Source organism: Camelus ferus, chromosome 8 (genome assembly GCF_009834535.1).
Source record: "Camelus ferus isolate YT-003-E chromosome 8, BCGSAC_Cfer_1.0, whole genome shotgun sequence".
Lineage (NCBI taxonomy): Eukaryota > Metazoa > Chordata > Mammalia > Artiodactyla > Camelidae > Camelus > Camelus ferus.
The window spans coordinates 24,125,558-24,152,867 of NC_045703.1; the positions used below are offsets into that span (position 1 = coordinate 24,125,558).

Here is a 27,310-nt window from a genome sequence, read left to right on the forward strand (position 1 = left end):
TGCTTTAAAAAGGTATGGCAGGCTTTTTTTTGACATTTTTCATGTTTTTCCTATGTTAAAAATAAATATATTAATCCAATCTGTCCCCATTTCTTAAATAAAGTCTGAAGTGCTTTTGGGGAACAAATCAAACTTAGAACTGAAACCCCAAGTGTTTTAACATCAGACTGTGAAATAAGGCAGAATTCAAAGACATATTTTCTTGATGGTAATCTAGAATTTTTATTTGATTCCAGGTAACTTTGGACAATAGACATGATGGGATGTTTTCTCTTTGAATAAATAACAATTTAATTACATCATTAAAATAAAATATAGTGTGGGCTTAATACATTGTAAATATTACAGAAGTACTACTTTGCTATAGCAATTTAATGACTGAAGCTACATTGAATAACAACCTTACTAGTACTTGTGTACAAAATTTTATTACTAACAAAGATATTGCAGCAGTTGCAAGGATGTTACCAGCTCAACAAACATCTAACAATACGATAGTCTTCTAAGAGGAAAAGTAATCATGTTAGATTTACAGACAATAAAGAGTTATGTTTTCCACTTGAAACATTGGAAATAAGAATCCAGATAATCTGGTCTCTTGATTCATATTGTTACACAAAAGCTTTCCTTTCTTGGGGACCCAGATCCCCAGCAGGCCTAGTGTACTAAATTTACGTGAAGCTAGCTTTTAGGATGCCACAGCAGTGTAGAGAAACTCTCCTATCTGAAAATTACTGATTTGTAGGCCACTGCTTAAACATCTGACCTTTTTTTAAAACCTATTTACATACATTCAGCCCAAATCAGTAGATAAAATGTTTTGTCTATATTATAGTAGGCATTGTTAACATTTCATCAGAAGGCCAGGGCAAGACAATTGTTAATAGCCATTGCCCAGCATTTAGGAGATTTTCAAATATACAAATATACAGTTAGATTATGAGAAATCTAATTTTGCGCATGATATCGGTGGTCTCTTTTACAAACATGGAATGGCAGAAATTAATCAACAGGACAGGAATTAGAATGCCGCTCACCAAGGGCCTAATTCTCATCTGGTGGTTGGGCTTATTTCCTGCAGTGTGGGTTTAGATGGCCATGACACTTAATGCCAGACAGACCTGACTCAAGGTGATGGGGATGCTTGGTTATCATCTCAAGTGTGGGTATGGTCTGTAGCTTCTTCCAGCTCCATCTCTCTTTTACAGATCTTTCATATGTAATAGAAAATCAGAGGTTCTTGGAGGCAGCCTTCCTTATCTAAATGAAACTGTTGGTCTGGGATTGAACGATTCATCATCACTCTGAAGAAATTGAACAGGTTGGCAATCTGGCCCTTGCTGAAGACATATGTGATGGTGAAATGCATGGTCCAGACACATACGTCAGCCTCAGAGGAAAGTGGATGATTCTGAATTCAGACCCCACAGAACTTACTGAAATCTAAATTATATTTAAACCAATGAGTCTAATTAAGGGACTAATTAATGAATGATACTAATAAATAATGATTCTAATGAGTATATTCACTGGGGAGAACATTTGAGTCACTTGGGTTAGGAAATGATATTATAAGTGTCAGAGTGGATCAAACTCATTTAAACATTTTGGAATGAAGGTGGTGTAACACATCCATGATGATATTTCACAGATATTTCGTAGAATATCAATAAGCACCAAGTTTAGTGCTATCAGCCCCATTGTCCCTTAATTTATTATATATGAGTTAGCTCTTGAAAGCACAACACACTATAAAATCTACATTGCATATACACAAATACAGTTTCAAAAATGAATCCTAGAATTTACCTACCACTAACAAGAATTATATCTTCACCAGGTCTTCAGAGGTACTGCCTGGTGAGCTCTGAGATGTGTGGATTAACATTCGGGGTAATTGGGAACAAAAGAGTGGCAACTCTTAAATGAAAACTAGACCCTGGTGAGTTTTGTTCATAAATAGTCTTTTCTCCTTCTTCATCCCCGAGCACACTGAGCCTTCATCTGCATCTGCATTTCACAGAGAGGTAAAGTGAGGGAACCAGCAGGCAGATTCAAGCTGCATAGACAGACAATTAAAAGTATCCCAGCTTGGACCACAGGCCACATTCAGCCTCACGCTGTTAGAAAGGGCACTGCCCCATCAGGCTGCTGGGGTACCAGTTAGCTAGAAATCACCAGCTAAATGCTAGCTCTCCACTTTACATTCTGGTACACAGGCCTCCGGGTCCTGCAAAAGCCAGGCTTTATCTGTTTTTAGGGAGAAGATAGTTTGTAAGTAAACTTTTCAGAGTCAAGTGTCTTCTTTAGCATTGTCGATGCTTCCTGGGAGAGGGCCTCATTCAGAGCACCCACGGCACCACTCAGGAGTATGAAATGGGGCAGAAGAAGAAAGCAGGCCAAGCTCATCATTATGCTTTAGCACATCTTGCTACCCAGAAGCAAAGGAGAGGCCTCTTCCTTGGCCCAAACTTATCCAGACAAAGTTGGTGCCAAGGTATCACCAAGGGGATCTGGGCGAAGCCCAGAAGCAGCCATATGACATCCAGGTCTCAATCACGAGCGTGTCGGCTCCTCACTGCCCTTTTCTGTCTCACCTACTGTCTGCTCAGCCTTCTCACCACATGAGCCGGATCTGGTAGTCCTACTGCAGCGAACTGTGTCTAGTGCTACTTACACTGGAATCACACTGCCTACACCTGCAACTAAAATGTTACCACTGGGGGTTTTTTAGAACCACTTCCCTTATAATGACTTACATCTCCATGGACTTGATCGATATTAGGTGCTCAGAAACCAAAACACTCCCATTTTCTGACATGAACACTGTAAACACAGACCTGAACTTGAATGTTCATGATTGATGATTCCTTGCTAAACACTGCTCTTATGAAATACCTAAAGGTCAGTTTAGTAATCACTGGAGGCAGTCTCAAAAGGGGAGGGTTCTGAAGGTTTATGGTCAGTATTTTTATCAACAAGATTTCCGGAAGAACTCAATTTTAGAAACTGAATCCATGGGCCAGAGTGCAGCAATGGTACAGTTTACACGTGGTCACAGTTTGCTCACTTTATGACATCACTTTAGAACAGTCACAGGATAGAAACACAAACATACACATATTTATATTCACACTCACACACAATATAATTTTACTGATCCAGACAATACTTCTTCTCAATTAAGAAAAAAAATGAAGACTGTTGTTTGGCCACCCAGGCATGAAATTTACTTAAACCTGGACTAAAGGAATGCAATACTCTTCAAGTAAACAGCGACTGCACAGTGATAACAACATACATTAAGATTGACACATGCTGTCTTAAGAGGTCCAGTAATAGCTAAAGACTAAAGAAAGTCAGAGGTGCCAGCCAAAAGTCAATATGCCGTCTCTCTTCTGTTCTGATTGTAATCCATCACTCAACAGAACAGCTATAGTCCAGAAGATAATACATTGTCCTCATATGAAAATGCAGGACTAATAAATTTGTGTCAATGAATTCTGCTCAAGACTTTCAAATTCTTCTTGTTGCATTAACAGAAAAATAAACCTTTATGGTTACTTCGATGTCAAATTTAAAGAGAGATATTTGAAAAAATATTGAGGTTTCTAAAGTTACATCGTGGGCAATAATTGTTTTAAAAAGTGGTCCCATTGGCATATATCCACTACTTATGTTCCATTGTTCTCATCGGAGTCCACCTTTCAGTTCTGCTGAACTAGACAGATATAAATAACACAGAGTAGAACACTGATACACATCTCACAGGACACAATACATTTTACAAAATCTCTCTACTATAGTACTAGAACTGCTGTAAAAGTGGACATCTCTGATACTTCCAGACAAATACATTTCACATGATAAGAAAAGTTGTGGTTACAAAGGCATTACAAATTTGATGGCCTTTTTCTATGGGTACTTAGGCTTCAAACTGTGTACCCAAAGCTTTCTCTCCTATTTCATTGAGACTTTGAAGGACCTTCCTTCCAGTCCTTTAAACAACAGGCTTTCTTCACTGTAAATCCCTGGAGAACTGAGTTTTAGGACTACACTATTGAACCGTTAGAGAACTGAGAGCTGATGACAGTGACAATCACCTTTGCACTGAGCATGGTAAACTTAAAAAAGTATAACCAATGAGACGACAGACTCATCCAGATTTTGAGCTTTAAAAAGAAAAAGAAGAAGAAGGAGAAGAAGAATTTGTTTTCCTGCGCTGCCAGGAAGGCGGCAGGCTCACAGCGCCTCAGCGGACGTGTCCGTGGAGACAGACATGGTCACCTTGGCGATCTTGACCGTGCTCTTGATGCAGCTCTCTGCCGCCCTGTGGACGCTGGCTGCATTGTTGGCGTGTTTGTGCAGGCAGTCTGAGTCCCCCATGCTGTTGTCGAGAGGCTGCGCGGTGCCTTCACATGAGGGGAACATGCTCCGGAAAGCATGTCTCAGGTCCTTGCTCCGCAGAGCGTAGATGATGGGGTTCACGGTAGAATTTAGCAGGCAGAGCATGCTACAGAAGGCAAACACCGTCTTAATGAGCTTGTTCATCTTCCCAAAGACATCGTACACCATGATGGCGAGCAGAGGGCCCCAGCAGATGATCAGAACCACCAGGATCAGGACCAGGGTCTTGGCCAACCTGATGTCCATGCGGGCTTGGTCCGGCCGGGTCACCTGCACCTTGCCGTCCTCTGATGTGTGGATGATGATGCTCTTCTGGGTCCCGCGCTGGATCATGCGGACGGCATGGCTGTGAGCCTTCCAGAGAATGTACATGTAGGCGTAGACGATGAACAGCAGCAGCACACTGGTCACCCCAATCCAGAACATCAGGTAGGTTTCATCGATGAGAGGGAAAATGTCTGAGCACACGGACTGCAGTTTCTTGCAGTTCCAGCCCAGGAGAGGCAGCACAGCTATCACGATTGCAATGGTCCACATCAGGCAAAAGGCCACCACGGCCTTGGGCCTGGTGACGATCCTCTTATAGGCCAGGGGCCTGTGAATAGATATGTACCTGTCTATGGCCGTGAGGAACAGGCTGCCTACCGAGGCGGTGAAGGAGGCCGTGACCCCGCCCAGTTTGAACAGAAACACGTTGGGGCTGTCTTTGCGGTGGAACACATGGAAGTCCACGAAGCTGTAGACGAAGATGACGCTGCCCAGGAGGTCAGCGACGGCCAGGCTACCGATGAAGTGGTAGGAAGGCCGGCAGCGGAGGCTGCGTGAGTGCAGGATGACGCACAGCACCAGCAGATTCTCCAGGACCGTGAAGGTGCCCAGCGTGAGGGACAGCACGGCGATGGCCAGCTGCTGGCTGGGGTTGAGAATCATGAAGCACTCCATGTCCATGAAGTTCTCCCCACACTGAATGTTCTCCTCATTCTCTTTGTAGGACGAGAGAGACTTGTTGTAGAATTCGGTGATGTTCACCTGGTCTGCGGGGACTAACTGGGTGTTGTCGCCGGCAGTCATCTTTTCTTGGAAGGGGCTTCCCCTAAAGGAAGTTAAAGGAAATTTCTGCGGGAAGTACCCTAATTTGGAGGCCATGTCGCCTTTGATGTCTTCGTACTGAATATCATTGGTGCCCACATAGAGGAGGTCCGTGGTGATGGTGCGGAAGGTGGTATCTGCAAGGCCATCGAGGATCGACTTCATACCCTCTGTCTTGGGTTAGGCCGCACTCAAAGTGACTGAGAAGGAGCCCCGCAGCAGGGAATCCTGACAGGAGGGAACACAAATAAGCTGGACGGTGAGAAAACCAGGAGAATTAAAACACACAAACAAAAAACCCTGAAGAACTATTGTAAACATCCCAAATATGTACCCTTATGTTATTTCATTCCTGTCTCTGAATATAGGTAAAATCCTTGTCTGATTCAGTCCACAAAATGAGTCTCTTAAAGAAGAGCTTCCCAAAGTTGGTGATGTAGTGGCACATATGAAAAACATGTGTTTCTTTCTTCTTCTTTTTTTTTTTTTTTTTTTTTTTTGCCCTCTGGACGTAAGTCATTGTGTGTGTCCTGCATGGATGTCCATGGTCTGCTGGTCAAGTGAAGGCAGTGTATCTTGGGCAGGGCATGCATTTCATAGTTGTGTTAGGGAGTGTTTGCCACCTGGCTTCTACTACTAGCACGTGCATGCGTGCGCACAAACACACACACATACACACACACCGGATCCTTTTTTTAAAAAATTTGAATGGCGGTACTGGGGATTGAACCCAGGACCTACCTCATGCATGCTAAGCAGGCGCTCTACCACTGAGCTGTATGCACCACCACACACCATCCCCTTCCCAAGTCCTAAGCAACCCCATGTCACCCAATCTCTGCTCTTTCCCACCTTGTCACACAGGTAAGGCCAAGCATATGACAACTAAAGAATGAGACAGTGTGGAATCAGAGGTTGAGTAGGTTGAGTTGGGTGGCCTATGTGTTGAGCACGAAGCAGGGGGAAGAGGCTGCTGAGAATTATAAGAAGCCCTTGGCCTTGGTGAGAAGATCTAGGTGCTAGACCTGACTCTGTCAGCCAAGTTTCCTCACCCACAGGAGATGTTTGAACTCAGCCATGGCTGAGATGAACTTCTGGAAAGTCTACACCAGCCAAGAAAAATGTTTTACTTGCCCTGAGGATCATGGGAAGACCAAGAACTTTACCACTGGAAACGGGTGACATGATGGACAGTGCATCTTGATAGCATCCCCCACGACTGGTGAAGGGACACAGGCACTCTGGAAGACAGGAGACAGGCTTGAGCATTCAAGGCTTTCCAAGTGGACGGCACTGGAAATAAGGACTGAGAAGGGGGCAAAATTTTAAGGGCTCTTCAATTCTAAGCTAAGTAATTTGGTTCTGTTTGAAAATAAACAGCCATAGAACTGGATTTACTATTTAGAAATGTATGTTCAAAATGTGGCTATTAGGGTCTTTAGCTTATAAAAAAAATATTAGAAATACCAAGGGCAGTCCAAGATGGCAGTGTAGGAAGCCCCGAACTCACCTCCTCCCGCAGGCATACCTAGTCTACAGTTACAAATGGAACAATTCCCTCTGAAAAAGACCTAAAAACTAGCTGAACAGCACTTCACAACAAAGGATAAAAGGGTCACATCAAGACGGGTGGGAGAGGCAGAGACATGGTCTCACCAAGACCCCACACCTGGCCTGGTGACCCGCAATCAGCAGGGATGTCACAGAATCTGGAGCTTCTCTCTGAGGAGCAAGGGGTGTGCCCCCCACATTAGGCACTCCAACCCCTGGGACCTGCACCTGAGAGACAAGCCCCCAAAATGTCTGCTTTGAAAACCAACGGAGCTTAAATCCAAAAGACCCAAAGGGCTGTAGGGAACTGAGATACTGCCCTTAAAGGGCTCACGTGCAGATTCACTTGCTCCGAGGCTCAGCCAAAAGCAGTAATTTGAAAAGCACCTGGAGTAAATGTGAAGGAGATTCATTTGCTGATCTGCTGGAGGAATAGGTGCCCTTGGGACTCTATCTCAGGGAACAGAGGCACTGGCAAGTGCCATCTTTGAAATGGAGATAAGTAATTTACCTGATAAAGAGTTCAAAGTAATGGTCATAAAGATGCTTGCCAAGAAGAATGGATGAACACAGTGAGAAATTCAACAAAGAGATAAAAAATAGAGGAAAGTATCAAACAGAAGTTACAGAGCTTAAGAATGCAATAATATGGAACTGAAAAATCCACTAAAGGGATTCAATAGCAGATTGGATGGAGCAGGAGAGTCAGTGATCTAAAACACAGGACCGTGGAACTCACCTAAACAGAACAGCAAACAAACAAACCAACAAACCAACTTTAAAAAGGAAAGCTAGCTTAAGAAACCTATGGGACAACATCGAGTGGAATCCCATTTGCACTATGGGGGTCCCAGAGGAACGGAGAGAAAGAAAAGAGAAGAAAATGTATTTGAAGAAATAAGAAAACTTCCCAAACCCAGGGAAGGAAACAGATATCCAGGTAGGGGAGTTGTGGAGTGGGTGAAATGGGTTAAAGGGGTCAAGAGGTACCAACTTCCAGTCATAAAATAAAATAAAATAAGTCATGGAAATGTAAGGTACAGCATGGTGACTATAGTCAATCATATTGTTTTGCATACTTGAAAATTGCTAAGAGAGTACGTCTTAATAATTCTCATCACAAGAAAAAAAGGTTTGTAACTCTGTGTGGGGATGGATGCTAAGTTGGCCTACAGTGGTGGTCATTCCACAGTGCACACAAATACTAGATCATGATTTTACACCTAAAACTAACATGTGTCAGATGTCAATTACCTCAATATAAATACATACATAAATAAATCATATTAGAAGTACTGAGTGATAGCTACAATAATTTTTAAAAGCACAAAACCCAATATTTTATTTACTAATTGTCCTTTTGATATTCCTAAACATATCACACAGGACTGGGGGGAGGGAGCAGAGAAAGGATAGTCATTACCTTGGACCCAATTAAAATGTTCTGAATCCTCTTGCTAAAATACAGAGGTCCTATCTACCTGAATTAATAATTCATTTACTCATCAATTCAATACATTATAGGGTATCCATTATGTGTCAGGCACTGTACTCCGCACTAGGAACACAACAGTTGCAGGGAAGAGTCCCTGACCACAAGAAGTGCAGTGTAACAGAGAAGACAGGCAGCTGACCCTTTAAGTGCGAGAAAATGTGGTCACAGCTATAATCAGGGACACACAGGATGCTGTGGGAGCTGCCAGTCTGAGGCGTTGAAGGAGGCTTCCCTCCGAAAAGAATGTTTATGCCAGGAGTATGTAGAATTAGTGTGGGTGGAGACAGGACACGGAGGCATAGAAAAAAATGTAATGAATACCTTAAGTGTCATGATGTGGTTTTTGTTCTGTTTGTTTAGTAACTTGGAATAGGTACAATGTGCAAAATGTGACCAACTTCCCACATTCTGCCACCTCTAAGTCCAGGCCATCATCACAGCTCCCTGGAGCCAGAGCACCCGCCTCATGGCCGGTTTTCCTGCTTCCCTGGACCTGTATCTCCTTTTGATCACTTGCCAAACAGCTGCTGCAGTGGTCCTCATAAAGTATGTGGCTGAGGAGGTGACTCCCATGTTTCAACCTCTTGGCCCGAGAGACCGAGTTCAAATTCGTCCACGAGGTTTCCCTTTCGGACCCATGCTCTCCAGACTGTCACAGGCAGCCCTTTTCTTTGCTTCCCGGGTCAGCCCAGCGGAACGCCTTTCAGATCCGACCCTTGTCACATTCTCTGTGCTCCACATTCTCTTCTCCCCCAGCAGGAAGCTCTCCAACTCCACCCCCACCCCCACGGGATGAAGTCCAGTAAAGGGCTTCCTGCGGGGAGCTAGCCCCTGCCTGTCTCTCCAACCCTCCTCTCACCACCCCTGGACTTACCACTTGGGCTGTACCAGATAGAGTTCCCCGAACACACCAAACCCATTGCTTTTCATCTTGGTACCTTTGCTCCGACTGCTCTGATCGAACACCCTTTCCCTTCCTCGACCTGGTCAATTCCGTCCCCTCAGCCTGAAGTCATCACCTCCTCTAGTTCCCCTGCTCCCATGGTCAGACGAAGTACCCTCTTTGGGGCTCCTAGAATATCCAAATGGAGTTCTCTCACAGCACTTACTAAACATATTGGTATTTCTCTATGTTTGTGTCGGTTTTGCCCCTTCCTCTCACCCACTGGATGGTAGCTCACTGAAGGAAGGAGCATTGTTTATCTTCATGTGTATTCAGAGCATTTAGTGGATTGCCTGGCATAGAGAAGGGGGCCCTAAAGAAGATGGTTGATTGAATATATGTATTTCAACATTGGAAAAAAATTCCTTTTCTATCCAAGGTGGAGAAGGGATTCTCCCAATCATAATGGGAATAAAGAAGCACGTAGCTTGAATCAAAGTATCTAGCCTAGTTGCCCAATCCATTCGTGCTAGAAAAAAAAAAATGCTCTACTTAGATGGAGTTATTGGTTACCTAGCCTAAAGACTTGTGGAACAAGCCACATGGCACAGGCAACTTTGGCTGGACAGAGATGAAAAAGAATATCGGCAACGTTTTACCAGATGGTGAACAAAGCAAGTACAAGTAAGCCAGGAGGGCCCCCTGCGCCCCTTCATGGCCCCGTAGCCCTTTTGCAAGATCGGTGTGGCCTCTACTGACACCAGACCAAAGGCCCTGAAACCTGCATGGGTAACTTCTGTCATCACTCAGGAAATCACAGCTTCTTCCCTTAGTCAGGGTTCTTGAGCCACTTCTGCACACCCTCCTGCGTTCTCATAGGGGCTGGGAACTGCTTAACCAGAGGCAGGAATACGAGGGCACCAAACATACAGACACCCAGTGAGCCCCGAGAGCCTGGCAAGCCCAGCGAAGTGTCCCAGGCCAGTTGCCGAGGATGCAGAAATAAAGGATGCAGAAATGAAAGACCAAAGTCCGACAGCCAGGATGCTTCCCTGGTTATAAACATCTCTCCCCAGTGTCTGTTACATCCTTTCTCACATCCTCGGCTCTTCCAGGAGATGTCCTACACGCACCCCACCATTGGCTTCGACTCTCCTGGGTCAGCCTTGCTCTTTGTGCAAACTTACATTCGTGAAACACCACCATTTACATACAAAAGTTTTCATGTAATAGAAGGGAAACAGAAGACAGCCACAATCTGTGAGAGCTGCTAATGGTCCCAGCATCTCCTCAAATCTTACTTTGATTCTCAATGCCCACCCATGCTTAAACACAGAGCTTATCGGCCCAGGAGATGACTCTCTGCTCCTTGAATCATCTTTGCATCCCTTCTTCCTCTCCCTTTACCCAACTCCCCCCGTCTGAAACATTCATTTCCAAGCTCTCTATTGAATTTAGCTTCCAAGGCCTAAAGCCATTTCTGAGACCTCCTTGACGTGCCCTTCCCACCAATTTTTCTCCTCTATGATGAGCCTCACCCTAGCATTTAATCATGAGTTTACATGTTTATTCCCATAGCTAGAATGTGGTTTCCAAGCACAGGAACGGTGTCTTTTTTTTTTCTCATGTGACTCATTGGCCTGATAACATGATAGCAAAAGAGGGTGGCAGGGAAGGCTGGGATCCCTTAGAAACGTCCCCATGAACCTAATAAAGTGGCAGTTGAATTTTATTAACTGATGGGTTAAAGTAGTCCTTTAATAATACATATTTGCCTTTTCTTAAAATTAAAAGAGAGAAGGGTAATTAATTCAATGGACATTTGGCCTGAAGACCAAAGCTTGAGCCCAATATTTTCAAGTAGCTACTGGGAGCCAGTCCATGACCTGCATCCCATAAGTCACCTTCTCTCGAGTTACTAATTCACCCTTCACACTGCCAATTAAATACTAATTTATTTGACATTTTGATTATTTATATGCATATATACCATTCGTGCAATTCAACATGTACAGAAGGATATACAGCAGATCTCTCCCATTCTGATCAGTTTTCTTCCTCAGAGGCAAGAAATTTCTTATTACTCCTTCCAGAGATATTCCAATGTATATTCAAGCAAATATGTGTGCATTTAGTCACTCTCCATTTTCTTTTTAACACTAATATACACACTGTTCTGCACCTTGCTTTTCCACCTAAAAGCATACATGAAGGCAGTTCCACATCAGTACACAAAACCTCCCTTCTCATTTAGTAGCTGCCTTAGGTATCTCTTAGATGAATGTGACCAGCCTCCTACAGATGCAGGTTTGGGTTATTTATCATCTCTTGCTATTACAAATAATGTGGCCATGTCGTTTTTCACATTTCTTACAGTATTGTGAATGATCTTTCAAGTTGTCCACGCTCACACCCCGGACTTACCCTGGATTCCCCTCCTTCTTGGCCTCTACGATCAGGTAAACCTTGCTGATTTTCCCTTCTGAAGCACTTATGCAGAGCCTATTATGTGTGGGTGGTGCTCTAAGCCTCTGATGTATATCAAATTGTTGATTTTCACAGGAACCCTGTGTGGTAGATGCCATCATTAAACCCACCCTACAGATGAAAGGCACTTAGAGGATAAGTAATTTGCCATTCACAGGGCTATAGGTGGCAGAGCCAGAATGAACTCAGATGTTTGGTTCTAGAGCAGCGCTGCCCAATAAAAATGAAATGCAAGCCATATATGCAACTTTAAAGTTTCCAGTATCTAGGTAAAAAGGAAAAGGTAAAAGTTGAAATTAATTTTAATAATATATTTCATTTAACCCAATGCATCCGAAATATTATTGCTTCAACATGTGGAAACAGCCACACTTCAAGTGCATAATAGCCACATGTGGCTAGTGGCTACCATATTGGACACTGTAGGCCTGGAGCTGCTTTTAACCTTTATGATACATCTTCTCCCTAACCTAAGGCAGGGATGCTACTACCTTCTTCCCCCCTACTGATTCCAAAAAGTCAAAGCACTAGTAATGGAGAGAATGCTGAATCAGGAGTTAGCAAACCCAGATTAGTGTCAGATCTGTATTTAGGTAAGTAGTTAATCTTTCTAAGACTCAGTATTTCACCTGTAAAATGGGGAGGAGAAGGAGGAGGAGGAGAAGGCGGATGCCTCAACCATAGAACTGTTCTGAAAATTAAATGAAAAAAAAGTGCATGTAAAGTACTTAACTTGGTACCTGGCACAAAATTTAAGTCTTCAATAAATATTAATTATTATCATTACTTAGTATAAAGGCTCTTTGCCATATATTATTAATTACACTTCAAGATAACTCATTGCCTTAATTAGATCATAGGATGCTAATTAAATTTTAATTTTTGTCTCAGCACTTAAAACATGAAGGAAATAGAAGATATTACACATGGGTGAGGGAGAAGGAAACTTTATTGAATGTCTATTACATTCTAGGTATTTGAGAGACTTTGCATGCATTCTATCATTAAATTGCCATGACAACTCTATCAGGTGCTTATTTATAATCCCCATTTCACAGATAAGGAAATGGAGACCATTAGATTTTAAATAAATCGTCCAGAATATGTAGCTGAACCCTTGTCTCTCAGACTCCAGAGTTTCTGCATTTGGACTTTATGCCATGTTTTAAGGATTAACAGTAGTATAAAGCCATCTTGCATCTTATAGTTTATTCAAGTCTTCCAGCTTCTTACCAGCGCGAATTAAGGCATTTTGCCAATAGTAATTAAGACTACCTCCCACCAAATAAATCCCTCTTTCCTATCCCAGCCCATCTAGGTAAATCTGCCTACTGGCATGTCCTCAAGAGCGAAAATTTTAGTATTTGGAAGAGCTATAAAGCTTCTTCAGTAAAGACAAAGGATCACAGATCTTATTTCAGTAATGCAAAACGTGTGCCTGTGATTGACTCTATATTAAGATCACCACATATGTGATCACAATTTCCCATTTTAATGTGACCAAGCAGTTTCATTAAAACAAACTACTTGTTAAAACCTGAGCCAGGGCATGGTGTGGTTATGAAATACACAGTAATTTCTGCCCAATACAAGCCAACTTTAATTAAAAAATACAGTTAAAAAATGTACATAGATTTTGTGCAGTTCAAGGATCTTAGTAATGTCAAAATACCACTGTGCACAGGCTACTTTAACAATTAATGGGATCATGGCAGGAAGACTGTTCTCTGCATTTCAATAATTCTTTCCTTTATTTCTACATTTGGATTATTACAGCAATTTCCACCTGATAATTTTTTTTGCATTGAGAGTTTTCTTGGAGAGTTCATTAGTAATATAGTTGAGGCTTTGGGGGATGCAGCTGTCTTTAATTTTGTTTTTGTCTGCTACTGGGAAAATCATAATTGGAAACTTCCAGCGAGAAGCGTAGATGCACCTATTAAAGAAGCAGTTGGTTTTTTATTAGCATTATAGTAAAAGAATGATTGAATGACATTTAAGGGGATCTTCCTAGAATTCTGCTTTTAAAAATATAAACAACTCTAACAATTTGGGCTCTAAATCGCACCTTCATAGTAATAACAATAAAAATATTGTAATACGTTGAACCTATTATTTTTTTAAAACTTCAGTTTTTTTAGATTAACATCACTTGTTCTTTTTACCCATCTCTCTCTGTGCACACCTGCTTCTGCACACACCCCTCCAAACATATATGTCAACTACCAGGTTTTAGTATCATCAAGAAATTTTTATGGTTTGGTAGCAGCATGGAGTTTTGTTTTTGTTTTTGCTTTTAAAGTCCACCCAGAGTCCATATATTTGTTTCTATACCCATTAAGGGTATAAAGTGTCCATGTTCTGATTAGGGTGAGTATGGAGTACGTTCTCAGACAGGACTTCAAATAGAGTCATTGCTATACCAGTGTAATTTAATAGCAGGATTCTTTTGTTGTTGTTGTTCAAGTCTAGTTGTGTTAGTTTCTGGTGTACCACAAAGCGATTCATATATATATATATATATATATATATATATATATATATATAATTTTTTCTTATTCGTTTCCATTATGGCTTATTACAGAATATTGAATATAGTTCCCTGCGCTATACAGTAGGACTTTGTTGTTTATTTTATATAATAGTAGTTTGTATCTGCTAATCCCAAACTCCTGACTTATCCCTCCCACACCCCCTATCCCTCTGGTAACCATAAGTTTGTTTTCTGCTCCTGTGAGTCTGTTTCTGTTTTGTAAATAAGTTCTTTTGTATATTTTAGATTCCACATATAGGTGATATCATATATTTATCTTTCTCTTTGTGACTTCAATAGCAGGGTATTTTAGTCTTCCTTACCCCACCAAAGACATTCTTTGTTTGAGAGAGACATTTCAATAATTTAGATATTTGTCATTTTTGATTCTGGAATCAAAATCTTTGCAGCATCTCCCAGGGAACAGGCAGGGGATAGTACTTGCTTCCTGCAGGATGTCATGGCCCGGAAGGCAGAAAACCTTCCAGAAGCGCCAGAAGCACTGGTGTTCCCCATATAATCACAGACTGTGTCAGCCCACCAGGCTCCTTCTCTAGTGTTCTAAATTTACAAATGCTTTAAGGAGACAGTGCCGAGCTAATTTTGTCTAGATTGATAGGCGTCCAGGATATCAAATGCAGGAGTCCCAGGCCTTTTATTAATCGTGTTGTTTTCGTTTGCTGGTTCTGCATTGCTCTGCTTGGCTAACCTTATAAAAGAGCCTTGTGAATGGTTCAAGAGAAAGAAGGTGCCAGTGGATATATTTGTTTGTTATTTTCCATTCATTTCTGGGAACAAGTCTGGTTTCTGTTAAATTGATCAAGAAAAATAACTTGCTAATGTATTTCTCTAACGTTAGTAGGGAAAACTGTAGTTGACTCATAACTGCATTATGTCTAAGGCATGTCCTTAATATACAAGCCAGATCTCACGGGCCAACATTGCCAACATCGATGAAGGATGCTTCTGCTAAAGTTGAGCAGGCAACCGAGTCTTTTCGAACTCTTACCTAACCAGTCGAGGTTTGGAATTATTCAAGTAGTCTGGTCACTTACTGCATCATCTTCCATAATGAAATCAAAGACTGACTTAATAATCCTGATAATTCAGGCAAACACACATAATCCTTCTTTCTTGTTGATAATGCTTGCTCTCTTTCCCATACATAAAAGAAAATTCCATTATGCTGGTCATGCTTGGTTGATTTTGAAAGCCTTTGCTATTATTCTTCTATTTTGTAATGTACAGCTTAAGTTATGAAATGCACCCTTTTCTCTGGTCTATTCTTACTAACAAAGTGTTAGATTTTTCATAAAAATATACCAATTAATGTGAACTAAACAGACATTAGGACACTTAGAAGGCTATATTTCTGGTCTAATTTAACCTGAAGTATGCCTAATTATTTAACATTTAAAGGCTTGTTAAAACATAAAGAATTTTAAGGCTCAAGAAATGATGCCTTTGAACTACATCAGATTAAGCACTATTAGGTGATGCTACTACAAGGAAAGCCTATCACAAAGGCAAATTAATGAGATAAATAAAGTGATTTGTTAGACTTGTTGACTTTTATAACCAATTTCATTACCCACTTAATTTTGCTCTGCTGTTTTGATGTTTCCTCCTACCAGGTGCCCTTGCTTTTTGGGGGGTGGGATGGGGTGGAGGAGATACTGTTTCTGTAGAATCTGTAAAGAGCATAAATGGAGCGGCTTTCCCTTAAAATTGAATTTGCAAAGTTTTCAGTTCCACAGAAGCCCTGGTCCACGTAAAAATACTCCCTAAGGCTGTCTTTATCTTGCATGTGAGGTGTGATCAATAAAGGCCAAAAGCAATACGTGGAACCCAGAAGGTAGCTTATTTTTACAGCTCATCGCCAAGGACAGCGATGGTTTAAAGTGTGCTGCATGTTGGCCTCTGGTGCAGCATACTTCTACGTTTCTTCATTCATCTTGCAACAAAAAAGTATATTCTTTTTGAATCCATGAACAGACAAATGAAGCCCAACTGAAAACCAAGTCTTGTTTCCCCAGGTTCAAATCTCAGAGTGACTGGGTGATCTGGGTGGTTAAATGCGCAACAGAGAACATTCCAACACCCAAATAATTTCAATAAAAAAGATCTGTATGTTTTGTGCTGGGCATCATGCTAAGGATATGTATTATTTTTATTTCATCTTTACATGAATTAGGTGCCATTACAAACCCCATCCTACATTCAAGAAAACTGAGGCTTAGAGAGGTAAAATGCTTTGCCCAAGGTTTCCACCAAAAGAGGATGGAGTTGGAACTTCAACCCAGGTCTGCATAACTCAGCTTCCCTGCTCTTAACTTCAAGGCCCAAGAACCATTTAATGACACTCTTTTTACCGTTTCTAAGGAAGGGGAAAGAATTGATTTTGAAAGAGGAGGTAATCAATAGTATGTAATAATTTTACACAATGAACAACTAAAATCTGAAGGAATAATCTGTTGACAGTAAAAAGATTGCCTAGAGTACTTGCAAATCATCCTTGTCCCATAGTCTTCAGGGACAAAGTATGACAATTAACTGTAAGCTATAAATCCTAGCCCTGGATTAGCACCTTATTTGCAGTGTCTGTCGGCAAATGATAAATAAAGTCTAACTTGTCTTTGCCACTATTTAAAAAAATTACACAGATTTTTTTTTTTTCTTCCAGCATCAATTGTAAGGATTGCAGATGGTCATGACAGTCGCCACACCAGTGAGGAATGGAGGGGGTGCTTTCTTTAGGTCTGAATGAGGCATAATGGTGATTACTAGACAAAAGCTTGAAACACCCATTCCCCATACGGAGAAATTCGAACTCAGCTGAAATCACCCAACTCCCCACCACGAGCAGTGTGGTCTTCTTAGGCCTGGAGGTAGGGTACTTCTCTGTGGCTAGTTCCCAAGATCCTGCCTGGGATCAAGGCAGAATAAACCAAGTAAACCTTAGTAGGGCTCCAACAAGGGAGTGTTGATGACCAGCTCTTGGTGCCTGAAGAGCACAGAGCTGTGTGACTATAGCAACATGGCAGATGGCGATTAAGTCACAGGCCCCTTACGTGCTTTGGGTAACACGTTTTTATTGGGCGCGTGCTCTGCGTTGAGTGCTGCAGACATTATATATCCTTGTTTCCTACCTGGGTGAGGGATATGGGTCAAGGAAGCAAAGGAAATGATTCTCCATCCCAACCAACCCATCAAACAAAGCCCACTCATCAGCCCTTCCCCTTCTGTGGAAGGAAGAATCCAGTAGGAAATGAATACATGTAATAGGCACATGATATTCATCATCAAATTGTATTGGCTTGGGTAAATCCCCTTCCTACGTGGGCTTTCAGGTTTTCTCCCTGGAGAGATGATGGGCAATGCTGTCATTCTTGTGTCTAAACCCTTCAGATCATGAACACCTAGAGAGTAGGGACCTATCTTACATGGTCTTGTATGTCCTCTGCCTGGCACAGCGCCTCACACAGGGTAGGTACTTAATACTTGTTTACTAAATGAACACTGGTGTCCATCAGCAATAGGGCAGAGCTATCCTAACAGAATGACTTTTAACTGTGGATAAAGCCAGCTGATCATTAGGGAAGTAAACCTGAGTCTTGGTCTCATACAAATATCCATCTGAAAAAAACTGCCCAGACATAAAACTTACATGAAAGGCATCAACAACTATTTCTCTCAGCATCTTCAAGCTCAGTATCCCACAGAAGTTATACTGATGGCAAGTGGAAGTTACGGACAAAGAACAGGTATTTACTTTTTATTCCTATCCTTGTGCAGCCTGGGTGGGTATTGTGAACCTCAATGTTTTGCCACATAACAACGGTATACAAAGAGATCTTTTTGAGATGCAAAACCATGAATGAATCTGAATCCTGATAGATCTTTAAAGACAATATATGAAATTATGACTATATTGGACTTTTTCCTTCCCTCAAATGCACGCTCTTACGCACTGACCTTTCCCAAATGGGTTTCTCCGTGGGCAAGTGTTTTCAAAACAACTTGTCATGAGAAGTTACGTGAAAGTTCAACCACTAGATGGAGTGGCTTTTATAAGCCCTCAGGAATCAATTTGTTACTCTATTTAATGGACATAGTTCTTGCTTTGGTTGAGCGACTTCTTCTCCTGCTGCAACATTTTATGCATTTTACAACTGAATTAATTTAAACATAAATAAGAAAAGATGCTACGGAGGGTTAAAATGGGTTATTACGATTGCCTACAAAAACGAAATTTCTAATTGCTTTTCTGAGGCAAAAGGGTGTTGAGAAAATTTAATATATTGGTAAAAATTAATTGTGAGTATTTGGAATTCTGCCTCAAGAAAGTCATTAAGAGTGAGTAAAGAAAAGTAGTTATACTGAAAACAAATTACATGTTTATGCTAAGAGATGCCAAAAGTAAGAAGGGAATGTCTCAGGAGCCCAAAATCAATTCTAATAACAAACTCAACTCATTTCTGTTTTATGAAACATTTGGCTTTCCAATTTTCAAATACAAAATCACCAACACAGGTCATAACTCTGTGACGAGAAAGAATGGAAAATTATTTTCTATTATTACAGAGGCTAAAATGGAATATTTCACAAAAGAAGTTAATATTTGTTCAAATACTCATACAAGGTAAGGATACAGGTTTCTAGGTAATTCCACTTCCTTCCTACCATTTACTCCCTGGAACAATTTTCAGTGTTTTTATTGTTGTGTAAGTTCAGGGTTCCCTTTATACATGATTTTAAAAACTAGGTACTTACCTATCACCTACTATAGTTGAAGGTCACCTCCCTTACTGAAAAATTTTCAGTGTGTACTAACAATGCAAGATATAAACAGAAAAATATGCTTTCAATATGCAAATAGTAATGTAAAAAACCAAACTAGAGGAACTTGGATTTGGTAAAGATTTAAAATATGCTTTGGAAATGCAGTGACAAATTGGATGCAAGTACAGAATTTTTATGCCATTGAAGGCACGAGGTAGTTCTATTGTAGCCGTTCAAGAGTTGGATCTTGAATCAGGGTTTGTGTGATACAATTATGATATCCTGAACAGGATGGAGGAACCGAAACTATTCAGAAAACGTGGCGTGAAGATAAAGAATTAGGAAATAAGATAGCTGAGCACAGGCTAGATGTTCCAGTGCACCTCTTAAAGAACAGTCTGAAAAGTCCGTGGTGGTTTGGAAGTGCACACAGAGTTGGTCATTTTCTAGGTTGGTGGCTCTCAAAAGGTGCTCTCCAACCGGCAGCATCAGCATACCCCGGGAACTTAGGAGAAAGGCAGTCTCAGGCCTGACCTCAGACCTCCAGAATCAGAAACTCTGTTCCGGGTTGGGGCACAACTGTGTTTTCACAAGGTCTCCAGGAGATTCTAAGATACTCTAAAATTTTAGAACCACTGGTAAAGATGAGAGAGACCTGTGAGAAAGACTAGATGAGAGAGGAAAAGAGAACTAACCTTTAAGAAGAAATGAGATGAAACAGGAAGAAAGACTATTCCGTGAGTATAGGTTTTTAGATCACTGAAATGGATTGCCCAGGGAGACTGCTCATGATGAAGTGGTCCCTCACAGGAGATCTTTAAAATCAAGCAATTTTTATTTGGCTGGAATAGAACAGTGTAGTCTAGCCCTGAAAGTGAGCATAAGGAGTGGAGAAGCTCTCGAGGATTTCCAGTCTACAATCCCGGGCTTCTCTGCACTTTTTCCGGAAACTTACTTGCTCTCCCTTTGGTCTATATCAGCAAAGAAAAGTGGCTTCAAGACATAATATGTACTTACCCAGTATGCAGACATAAATTTAAAACTGCACACCCTTTTCTCTTAATTCTATGTACAAAGTCTATGCAAAGTTTTACAGCATTGCTAACCAAGTCTTTCAATACCATTGTGAAGGAACTCATGATTACTGAGTGTAAAGGAACAGAAAAAAGTAAAAGTAACATCCCAGACTATTATTTTTTTAAGCTGGAAATGTTTCTGTTTCTGTTCTTCTTTTCTCAAAACCATAAAATAATGTATCACAGGAGATGAACCCAGGAAATGGCAAACTAAACTGGAAATGTTGCAGTAGGCCCAAGTAATGCAAATCTACTGCAAATTATCTTACAGAGTTACCCTGGCAATTATGCAATTTACACTGCGTATAGCTGGCAAGTATCTTTCAAAAATACCTACAAGTTATAAATATATTGAAATGTATCCCAAAGCACTTAAATACACGACTCTGGGCAGACTGTTCCCTCTCTAATTATTTCATCAATAAAAATGGATCATAGATTACTCATAATTAGTTTCCTTAGCTGAGGACTAAAATCATTCAAAGATTTCCCTTTTTTATTTGTATGAACTTAGATACGATTTCCAAAGGCAGGTGTACATTTTCAAAAGTCAAATTTCCACAGATGCAAAGATACAGATTTCTTTGGACAATCTTTTGCTTACTTTGGTTATGTGTTAAGTCGTTTAGTCTTTTTCTTTTAACGTTTTTTCCCTTTTTCTCCACAGGCATATTGCTTGTTCACCATAACTTGTACAAAAGCTAGAGAAAACATTTACAAATTCTGGTAATAATGCATTAAAAATGAGTTGAAAATACAGTTCATTTAAGAAGCAACGCTGGAATAAACCAAAACACACAGATCACAGTGGCATTAAAATAAGCCTCTCTTATAAAGAATAAGTCAGGTTGATTTATTTTTAAATAGAGCTGAATTAAAAGCAAACAAGAATAACAAAGGCATACTCCCCATGATATTGGTTCACTTTGCTATATTAAAAACATCTTTTTTAACTGCTTGGCCAACAGAAATCAATGTTATAAAATTTCCTAGTACAAATGTCCATGTGTGAAAGTAGAAATTTGTTTTTAAAGACAGCATACTGGAATTTATCACCAATTTAAGTGTATAACTCCTTAGAACTTAATTTATAGAACTCATATTGACTCCAATTTTCTTCTTTAAATATATGGTCTAAGAAACAGGTAAAGAAATGATAAAGGAATGAGGGGAACCCTTTCATTTCAACATAAACTTTGAACATTATTCCCTAATTATATTTTATTTTAATTATATTTAAATATACTACTGACATACACAGTTTGTGAAAGCACTTGCCAGTATATTCAACTACCACAACAGATTGCCTGGCACATCTTTGAAAAATGCTTCTGCTTTTCTTTAAAAAGCAAAAGCATGGAATTTGCCAGTGGGGATTAAAAAAATAGATGTTACACTGTCGAATTTTGGAAACTCTCCTGCACTTTATCTCCTGAAGTTAAAAAAACATTTTTTAAATGCTATTCAGAGTTGATCATGGTGGTAAGGTATCAAGTCAAAGATAACGAATTTCTATTCAACAAATCCAAACTCTAAACAATCAAGAATCCAAATCAAAGTGGAAAAACAAGACATTAGATAATAAAATATTGTACTCTAGGGAAAAATGATTTGCCATCTGTGTGAGGAGAAAGGGAACTTAAAACCCTCATTGCAGTCACAAATGCCAAATTTACTTTAAGAAGCTTATTCAAAAATACAAACTATAGTGCAACAATAGCACAAGGGGTTAAAAAAAAGAGTTGGCTAAAAGACATCGATTCCCATCTGACCAATCTCAACTCACACGTTCAATAAGAGAAGAAAAATACAAACAAACAAACAAGTAAAGCCAAACCTTGAAAGCTTTCCTGCAGTGCAGGTGTGAACACTTCTCCAGCTGGGGCTAAAACAGAATTCACGGTATTTTGGAACGACTGCTATAACTGTGCCAGGCCCATTTGCTCAGATTTGGTTAGTAATCAACTCGTTCCTCAAAAACCCGTATGAACACAACTCTGGATCTCAGAATTCCGTACTAAGTTATAAATTAACCTGTCCAAATGAAACTTTTAAATTAGAGGCTAGCCCAAAGTTATATACCTATATGGAAAGTATTTCAAAAATCGCGAAAATATCAATGAAAACTAGACCAAGAACATGTTTGTCACTGCAGCTGCCCTAGGACAACGGTTGTAACGAAATGGACTTTACTTTCCAAGAGGCATCCTGTTCAGTGAAGAAATATGACCCAGGAAAGATTTTTAGTAAATATTTTATGGTAAGAATGAGAGGTAATCACACTGATTACTTTCTGTAATGGCTTTGACCTCCGATTACTGATATGTCATTAACATACCTATTATCCATGCAGACCTGTTGGAGACAGAAGTTCATCTAGCCTCAAACCATTTGAAGAGTACCAAGAGAAGCACTGGAAAAACCACTGAAACAGTCTTCCCTTTTCCTCCTCACAAATTTCCTATAGTTTTAACTTACTTCTGACAGTATTATAATGTGGTATATCCAACAAAGGAAACTATGTTCATATGCATCTTGTGATACAGTAATAGCCTTGCGTATCTTCTCCCAACTTTCAAGTTTCTTTCCTGAGTTAATAAACAATTATCAAGACCAGCAAAAACTGCGTTAAACATATCAATCAGTGTTTATGAGAAAAACTGTCATCGAAGGTGGTTATGCCCAACCTGGCCTCTTTGCAAGATTCTTAGAACACACGAGACTAGAACAGATTTCCACTATCCTGGAAAATAAGCATAGTCTTGTTCTGATTCCAGGTGGATACTTCCTTTTGCCTTGAGTATTCCATGTGTGTCTGCATAGTGGCCATGAATTTGGACACTTCCCCTCAACTGTAGTATTTATTTAAAATCTCAATCATATGTTCAAACATATAAAGGCAACATGTCTCAATTTTTATTTCAGTCTTGATATAATTTATGGAAAAGTTTGTTCATATATCTGTATAAAAGCGTATTTATACATTCTAGTCATCTCAGATCATGCAGTAGATAACTTAATGTTATATATATATTCTGGGTGACATTTATTGTTTCTTTTAGTCCAGAAAATGTTTGGGAGAAATCTGATTTGATCTGTAATATGTAATGAAGTGAACCCAATCTACTGTGAATTCAGTGAATTAAATGTTTATCAAAACATTAAATAGCAGTTCAGTTACAAAGTGTTGAATCCTCCAATCCCTCAAAAACAGCAATTGGGCAGTTATAATATAAAGTTAACAGTATCATGAGAACAGGATGAGGAAAGAGATGGAGATTCAGCGGGGAGAAATATGAAGTTAAAATTTTGCCAACACGAAATACATCCATTGGTTTTGATTTCCTCTTATTGAACTTCTCGACCAAACTTCAGTCAAAATATGAAAAATCAGCAGAGCTTTCAGCCCCTCAAAATATAGATATGCAATATACAGATCTGGCCCTGGCATAGTTTTTCAAACAATGTTGGGCCCAGGTCATTTCAAGAGTCAAAGGCAGAATTATAAATAATTTAAACCCAAAGGCTGGTTTCACTCTAATTTGTTAGTTCAATTAGAAAATGATGACTACAAAATTAAGAGAGAGACTCACACTGGTGGAGACACGGCATCCCCTTTTTGCAGGACTGAAAGCTCTCATCTTTGTGCTTTATGCAACTGAGCTAACGTAATTACCCCAAGAAGGCCAGGCAGCAAAGTAACAGACAGGCTCCATCTTCTAACCAAATTCAAGACGCTATAACCAAATCTCGTTTTATTCACCGTGTTGTTAGGTATTTCCAAATTCAATGTATTACTCTTTTTCGCAGCATTCCTGGAGAGCTAATTATGGGAAATAATCCCTCTTCTTATTAGGCCAACTGTTTTTTTCTGGGGAGAAACATTTGGTAAGCGTGGTGCACTATAAACTGCTATTGTAAGTTCCATTTCATAATAGTTTATTCTTATACAGCCAAGTATTCCGATTCTAATTCCACAGACTAATATGCAAGGCAATCAAGGAGTCTGTGTAAATTTCCTGGCGGTTAATCTTAACTTGGAGTCAAAGCAAAGAAAAATGTCGTGCCATTGTTTTGAAAGAGTTTTTCCGGCTTTGCGTTAGTAATTAATAAGCTGACACTGCATACTAAACACTTATCAACACAATCAACGGGGCTGCTTCTGCCTTGAGAAAATAGGTAAACCGACCCGAGGAGTTTTCTTTTGGAAGAGACTGTAATATGCCACAAATATAGTGATTCTTCTGGAGGATCTCATTCCCAGCAATTTCGTCTTGGTAACATTTAACAATTTCACTATTTTAACATTTTGAAATGCCAGAAAGAACACACTGATCCTGCAGCTAGGCTTATTAGAGAACAATCTCACAGGCGAGACAGGGAGGCATGCAGTCCACTGGGAAAAGGGTAACAGAAAAAGACAGAAAACAGTGGATAACAAACAAAGCCAAGCACTACTCCAACGTGAGATCGGATTTTCACCAGAATGTGAAACTTCATGTGTCAAATTAAATAATATCACCTATGGCTTATGGCTTATTTAAGGGACAGGGTATAACATTCCTTTTATATGCACATATACTGATGCTACCTATTGAAAGTGGGGGAGGGTCATGAATATAATTTGCCTTCCTGACAGTGAGTATGCGAGCATAGTAATTTTATTTTTGAAAGGTCAGAACTGAGCATACCCCCCTGTGGCAGCACTGTACCCCCGTGGAGACTTAGGAACACAATGAGACCTCTCCCCATCAGATACCTGATACATACCTCAGCCATGACTGCTCCTTGCCTGGAGTGGGAGACATCTTTGGAACAAAAAGAGTCTGTTTACAATAAGTTCTCTTGATATCCTAAAATGGATTAGTTTTTAAAAACCATGTCCAAGCTTCCTGCCCAACTGTGGTAACTGCTCTTGTGTCTACAATAACTGCCTGCTGTAGGCAATGTTTAAAATTCTGGAGGTGTGGGGATTCTGCTCATGTATGGATAATCAGAAAATAATCTGTCTCACTTAAGAAGCTATACGTAGCCTTTTATTTGGATAAAATTGCTCTTAACTGAGTTAGAGAGCGGGGGAGGGGGGAGGAGTACCAGGAAGGAAAAAAAAGGGGGGACAGAGAAAAATCAATCAGTATATCTTCCCTTGCAAACTGTCAGTAGGGTGGGATTAGAAAAGCAACACTTTAAATCAGATAAAGTCCTGTGGGAATCTTAAAGGTTGGCTGCTCTGGGCTTCTCAATATTCTGCAAAACAGATTGATGGCAGTGGTCACCCACTGATACTCAATGTCCACTGAGTTTCCCCTAAGAAACTGTATTACTCCCATTGTTCAAAACATATTAACTTGGTAATAAAAATGAGAAGTTACGGGACCCACTGAGATATATTTCAACACCTTTAGAATCTTACTGTTCTAATCTCTTACTGGAGGATGCTTAACACACCAAGAAAGCAACAACAAAAGCAAGAATAGCACTTATTTGAAGGAAAATTAAAAAGATGAGAGACAACATGATTAATAGGTGACTAAATTTTTTCTGTTAATTAAATCTGTTCAACTGAAAACTAATGTTAGAAACAGGCATGTGGCTTTTAAACTTTCAAATGACCAAATGACAGTTTCTCACGTTTGTCACAGCAAACACATTTTCATTCAGGAGCTGATCCATTTGTGATTGTGAGCCTTAGCAAGAAAGATCTTTTAAAAACACAACCCTAACTTTTTTTTAATCTAATGGCTAGTTCTTAGTTAAAATGGTTCCATCATCATTCAAATTTAGATGTTAGTTAAATGCTCATTTAATTTTCCTCAATGAGGAGTGCATCTTGTAGCTATATTTTTCTATATCCAAAAGTTTACTATTTGACATACCTTTCTTTATCTGGCATTTAATATTAGACTTTAGACAGTTTCTAGGTTTAATGCAGAGATCGAGGTATTTCTCCGGGAAGACTTAGTTGCTGATATGGTTTATAGGCATTAAGCATCAACTCAAGCTCTCGTTTTTCAAACATGCACAATTACACATTTTCCACAAACAGACATCATCGCATCCAGAGAGCCAGGTGCACACATAGTCAATAACTAGTAAATGGCAGAAACCTCCAGAAGTAGCACAGACCACAGTTAACAGGCTGGAGCTATACAGCTTAGTAAACACCGATGCACAATTCGCTCACACGGAATAAGAACTCCACGAAGGACACTTAGGGACCACACTGGTCAGCATCCGAGGGGGCGGGAGGCGGAAGAGGTACTTACAAACGCAACTCTGCAGGATCTTACCCTTCGCATTCCCCGGTCCTCGGGGGAGAAGCTCCCTTGGCACCTCTCACCCGGCGCAGGGGCTGCTTCTCTGCTAGAACGAAACGTGCCCCCTGACTGTACGGAGAGCTCTGCAGGGAGCCGAGGCGCCCCGCCCGGGCCAGGGAAAGGCACTGGCGCCGCGGGAGCCCAGAAGAGGCGGAGGCGGAAAAGAAGTGGAGAAGGAAGGGGTGGCCGAGAGAGTAGCGAGAGGGAGGCGGCGCCGGCGCGGGGATGCGGGCGAGGCAGGGTGGGGTGGAGCGGGGTGTGCCTCCGTCTGTCGGTCAGTAAGTCAGTCGGTCCGCGCAGCGCGCGCGCCGGCGTCCCCTGCCTCCAGCGCCCGCCCTCGACAGCGATCCGGACTGGCGCCCCCTCTGCCCGCGAGCCTCGCCCCTTCCCGGGGCTCCTCACTGGGTCCTCCCGCTCGCCCCGCCTGGCCCGGCGTGGGGCCGCCCGTTTCCGCCAGCCCGGGCGCCGGTCGCCTAGCCCAGCTCGCGCGGTCCCTGCCTCTCCCTCCGCTCGCGCTCTGTCTCTGGCTCCCTCTCGCTCCGGTCCCATTTATGAAGCGCGGTCCCATCACGTGTTAATGAGCCTTTGTCCTGCCCTGGCAGCGGCGGCAGCACAGACCCCGCCGAGGGAACTGCACGGGGAGGGACCGGCGCGCGGCGCAGCGCGGCGCCTGTGGCTTCAAACTTTGCT

At 41.0% G+C, this 27,310-nt stretch overlaps 1 protein-coding gene across 2 annotated transcripts; it reads right to left on the reverse strand.

Moving 5' to 3' along the window:
• Positions 1–197: 197 nt before the first annotated feature.
• On the reverse strand, positions 198–27,310 carry CNR1 (cannabinoid receptor 1). Of its 2 annotated transcripts, none has more exons than XM_032484574.1 (2): positions 26,570–27,310; positions 198–5,724 (listed from the first exon to the last, which is right to left on the reverse strand). In XM_032484574.1, the coding sequence occupies exon 2, from the start codon at positions 5,659–5,661 to the stop codon at positions 4,243–4,245; it is 1,419 nt and encodes a 472-aa protein (XP_032340465.1). In that variant the 5' UTR covers positions 5,662–5,724; positions 26,570–27,310; the 3' UTR covers positions 198–4,242. The 2 variants fall into 2 exon arrangements, with proteins under 2 accessions (XP_032340465.1, XP_014409549.1); XM_014554063.2 differs by having other exon boundaries at positions 26,594–27,308.

Excerpts from the sequence above, each read along its gene's own strand:
- CNR1 (XM_032484574.1), bottom strand. The coding sequence starts at position 5,661 with ATGAAGTCGATCCTCGATGGCCTTGCAGATACCACCTTCCGCACCATC.